Source organism: Fukomys damarensis, unplaced genomic scaffold (genome assembly GCF_012274545.1).
Source record: "Fukomys damarensis isolate Sample0158 unplaced genomic scaffold, DMR_v1.0_HiC HiC_scaffold_27, whole genome shotgun sequence".
Classification (NCBI taxonomy): Eukaryota; Metazoa; Chordata; class Mammalia; order Rodentia; family Bathyergidae; genus Fukomys; species Fukomys damarensis.
The window spans coordinates 1,436,945-1,442,281 of NW_022900939.1; the positions used below are offsets into that span (position 1 = coordinate 1,436,945).

At 38.2% G+C, this 5,337-nt stretch overlaps 1 protein-coding gene across 1 annotated transcript; it reads left to right on the forward strand.

Annotated features, from left to right (window-relative positions):
• Positions 1-933, forward strand: LOC104868325 (olfactory receptor 1086). The gene has a single exon (XM_010633072.3). The coding sequence runs from the start codon at positions 1-3 to the stop codon at positions 931-933; it is 933 nt and encodes a 310-aa protein (XP_010631374.1).
• Positions 934-5,337: the final 4,404 nt, after the last annotated feature.

The window sequence follows — 5,337 nt, forward strand, 5'->3', positions numbered from 1 at the left end:
ATGGAGAATTTCACTGAAGTGACTGTATTTGAGTTGAAGGGATTTACGGACAATCCTGAGCTGCAGATCGTTTGCTTCTTCCTGTTTCTAGCAGTTTACCTTTTTACTCTCATTGGAAATTTAGGGCTGATTGTGCTGGTCAGTGAGGATTCCCGGCTACACAATCCAATGTACTATTTTCTTAGTGCATTGTCATCTGTGGATGCAGGCTTTTCCTCCACTATTACTCCAAATATGTTGGTCGATTTCATGTCAAAGAAGAAAGCCATTTCATTCCTTGGGTGTGCAGCACAGATGTTTTTTGCTGCAATGTTTGGGACCACAGAATGTTTCATCTTGGCAGCAATGGCCTATGACCGCTATGTAGCCATCTACAACCCCCTGCTGTACACGGTGAGCATGAGGCCCAGGGTCTATGTGCCACTCATAGCCGCGTCCTACCTCGGGGGGATTCTGCATGCCACTGTGCACACCAGAGCCACTTTCAGCCTGTCCTTCTGTGGACCTAATGTCATTCAACACATCTTCTGTGACGTCCCTGCTCTGTTCGCAATTTCCTGCTCTGACACTCACAGAAACCAGCTTCTACTATTCTACTTTGCTGGCTCCATTGAGATATTCACTGTACTGATCGTCCTGGGATCCTACGGTTTCATTCTGTCAGCTATTCTCAGGACACACTCTGCAGAAGGGAAACGGAAGGCCTTTTCTGCATGTGGCTCTCACCTCACTGCAGTGTCCATTTGCCACGGAACTCTTATTTTCATGTACGTGAGACCAAGTTCCAGCTATGCCTTGGAGAAGGACATGGTGGTGTCCATGTGTTACACCATTGTGATTCCCATGCTGAACCCCATCATCTACAGCTTGAGGAACAAGGATGTCAAGGAAGCAATGCAAAAAGTGTTTGGGGAAAAAATACTTTATAAATAAAGCACATTTTACACCTGCAAAATGGTACTATATTTAAAATTGAGATTCTGTATATAAGGACAAAGAGAACATGACAATGTTTACTGTACTAATGCCTCACTCCTTTGTGAATACTGAAGATAAAGAACATAACATTGTCCTTGTTGTACTGAAAGCAGAGATGATCTATCATCCATCCGCTTTCACAATGCTCACACCAGGGTGTGTTTGTGTCTCCATACTCAGACGCTGGCAGTGCTGAAATGCACAAGGTGTGCCCAGGGACCTGTGTGCCTGTAACCTTCAGCACGCCGCTTATTACCTTACTTAGCTGCTCTGATTTGTGTTTTAGTTTCCCCTAATCACATCTATAAATAATTCTGAGCATTATCTGCCTGGCTTGATCAAACACTGTAATCAACAGGAAATAAGTACTGCTCCCGGAATCCCAGACCATTTTCCCTAGAGTCCTTAGTACTTCCTTCCAGTTTGAAGCCGTTTCCTTCATTCTCTGCTCTATGCAGCAGCAATTCCTAGTAGACTGCGGTCTTCAGATTCCTGGGGATCACCACTGGGCTGATCGGCAAGGTGAAGCTCTTCCACGTTTAGTATACATCCACCCAGAGCACGGGCCTAAACCCATCCGCTAAGCTGATAGCTGGGACATTGGCATTTATCAGGACGGTGCTTACACCTGGCCGCAGCAGCAAAGCCACAATTCATTTAATGGAACAGAAGTCAGTGCTGGCTTTGTCTCTGCAGACCTGAGTCCTCACCCTGATTAGGAGCCTTCCCATGCCTTGACCTCTACTTCCAAGTTTTAGCTATGATAAACTGTGCCACTATAAACATAGGTGAGTGTATATCACTGTGGTATGACACATAATTCTTTTATGAATATACCCAGCAGGGGCATAGCTGGGTCAAATGGGACTTCTGATCCTAGTTCTTTGAGTTATCTCCATATTGATTTCCATAGTGGTTTCACCAGTATGCACTCCCACCAACAATGAAGAAAGATTCCTTTCTCCCCCCACACCCCTAGCATTTGTTTTTGGTTGATTTTTTTGATAGCAGGATGGTTGGCTTGATAGAGGACGGTTGGCTTCTTTGTCAAAGATGAGGTAGCTGAGTACATCTGGAGTTGTTTCTGTTTCTTTCAATCTATTCCACTGATCCTCTGGTCTGTTTCTTTGCCAGTACAATGCCTTTTTTTTAAACACAGTGGTTTTGTAGTATAGTTTTAAGTTGGGGATTGTGATACCCGCTGCTACGTCTGTGTTGCCTAGAATTGTTTTTGCTATTCTAAGTTCTTCTGGTTCCAAATAAATTTTTGGATTATTTTCTCTAGTTCTGGGTAACATACTGTTGGAATTTCAATTGAGATTGCATTGAATATGTTTAGCAGTTTTGGAAGTATGGTGATTTTCACTACATTGATTCTTCCTACCCAGGAATAAGGGATATTTTTTCATTTTCTTGTATCCTCTTTGGTCTCTTTTTTCAGAGGGTTGTACTTCTCAATGTAGAGGTCTTTTGTTTCCTTTGTTAGATTGATTCCTAGATATTTCTTTTTTTTTTTGGATGCTATTGTGAAAGGGACTGTTTCCCTAATTTCTCTCTCAATGAGTCTGTTATTTGTGTATAAGAAGGATATTGATTTTTTTAGTGTTTGCTTTGTATCCAGCTACTCTACTGAATCTGTCAACTAAGGCTGGAAGTCTTTTGGAGGAGATTTTGGGTCTTCTATGAAGAGTATCATATTATCAGCAAATAGTGACAGTTTAACTTCCTTTCCTACCTTTATTGCTTTTATTTCTTTCTAATTGCTGTGGCTAATGTTTCCAAAACTACATTGAACAGGAGTGGTAATAGTGGACATCCTTGTCTTGTTCCTGAATTTAGTATGAAGGTTTTCAGTTTTTGACATTTCAGTATGATGTTGGCTGTGGTTTTTTTTTTTATAGACAACCTTTATCAAGTTGAGATAAAGACCATCTATTCCAATTCTCTCCAGGGGTTTTATCATGAATGGGTGTTGAATTTTGTCAAATCCTTTTTCTGCATCCATAGAGATGATCATATGGTTTTTGTCCTTGACTCTATTAAGATAATGTAATACATTTATTGATTTATATCTGTTGAACCATCCTTGCATCCCAATAAATCTGACTTGCTCAGTGTGTATGATCTTCTTGATGACCCTCTGTATTCTGCTTGCCAGTATCTTATTGAGGATTTTTACATCCATGTTCATCAATGAGATTGGCCTGTAGTTCTCTTTTTTGGTTGGGTCTTTCCCTTATTTCAGAATCAAAGTAACACTTGCTTCCAGGAATATATTTGGAAGTATTGCTCCCCTTTCAATTTCATTGGAGAGTTTAAAGAATAGTGGCAATAGTTCTTCTCTCAATGTCTTGCTGAATTCAGCATTGAATCCATCAGGACCTGAGATTTTCTTTGTTGGTAAACTTTTAATTATTTTTTTCACTTTTACTAACTATAATTGAGGTGTTTAGAATTCATTTTATGTTCTTCGTTCAACTTTGGTAATTCATAAGTATCAAGAAATCTGTCCATTTCTTCTGTTTTCCATTTTATTAGAGTACAGGTTCTCAAAGTAGGTATTGATGATCCTCTGGATTTCCGTGGGATCTGTTGTAACTTCAACTTTTTCATTCCTAATTGCATGGATCTGAGCCTTTTGTTTCCTTTTATTGACAATGTTGACTAAGGATTTATCAATTTTATTTATTCTTTCAAAAACCAACTCTTCAATTCATAGATTTTTTTTGTATTGTTCTCTTAGTTTCCATTGAATTGATTTCTTCTCTGATCTTTGTAATTTCCTCCCTTTTACAACCTTTGGGTTTTTCTTGCTCTTCTCCTTCTAGGAGCCTAAGATTTATCATTAGGTGATTTATTTGAGCTCGCTCTGTTTTCCTAGTGTGGGCATTCACTGCTATGAATTTTCCATATAGAACTGCTTTCATTGTGTCCCATAGACTCCTGTATCGGCATTAGCATTTATTTGTAGAAACTAATTTCTTCTTTAATTTCCTCTGTGACCCATTGATTGTTCACAGAGAGTTGTTCAATTTCCATGTGTTTGTGAAGTTCTTACGATTTCTTATGCTATTGATCTCCAGCTTAATTTCACTATAATCTGATATATACATGGGAAAACTTAGATTCCTTTGCATTTATTTAAATTTGTTATACGAGCTAGTATGTGGTCTATTTTGGAGAATGACCTAGTGCAACTGAAAAGAATGAATATTCTGATTTTGTGTGGTGGAACATTCTGTAGACATCTACTAAGTCCATTTGTTCAAAAGATTGGTTCAGTTCTAGTATTTTGTTGTTGATTTTTTGCCTAGAGGATCTGTCTATTTGTGATAGGTACTTAGGTCCCCCACTACAATTGTATTAGTGGTTATTTGGTTTTTCATGTCCTTTTTATTTGTTTTGTATAATTGGAAGCATTACTATTTGGTCCACATAAATTTATGATTGTAATTTCTTCCTCTTGGATTGTTCCCTTTATAAGCATGTAGTGACCTTCTTTGTCTCTCTTAGTCAATTTTGGTTTGAAATTTACTTTGTCTGCAAATAAGACAGTTACCCCTGCATTTTTCAAGGTTCCTGTCACATGGAAAAGTATTTTCAAAGGCAATGATTACACCCATGATGTTGAGCAGCCACCAAGTCTAACAGGTTCTATCAACTGGGCAGATGTTAAAGCAGCAGGAATTCAGCATCCAATTTTCATATCTTTCTAAAGACTTAGGTATTTATAGGCTGCAGGATTTTGAAAATTATCTCAAACATAATTCACTATATTAGCTTATGTGAATAAATGTTCCCACACAATTCCACCACCCAGAGGACACCTGAACTAATTCTTCCCCCTCCATCACCTGCCTGTGCCTTGTCACCTACTTCCCACCTGTAGGTGTTTTTCTTTTCTGGGCAGTTCATGTAAAGAATTCACAAGAAAAGTGGGCTTTGTATTGTGATAATTATGTAAATCTAGCTTATGGGAACACTGGGAAAAAAGCAGAAGAAATTACGATTATGTCAGCAAAATGGTAACAAGACAAATAGTTTTCATCTTATTTCAGTTTGTTATATTCTATTTTTTTCTAATGAACTACTCTGCTACAATCATTCTTTTAATTGCAAAATATTTCATGATGAAAATGTTTACTATTCCATCTATGATAAAACAGTCATAAAATAAATATTTGTCTGGAAATTTTATCTTCACCACCTTAGTTAAAAAAAGAAAATCCTGACACACCACTATTGAATGTAAACATTGTTTTCTGCAAATGTATACAACTGTGTCAATTGAACAGTACATAAACAGGTCTGAGCTACAGTTTAGGGTATCATGGGAGGCCATGTTTATGCCCTTCTTTC

Coding starts and splice junctions, on each gene's coding strand:
- LOC104868325 (XM_010633072.3), top strand. CDS start 1: ATGGAGAATTTCACTGAAGTGACTGTATTTGAGTTGAAGGGATTTACG.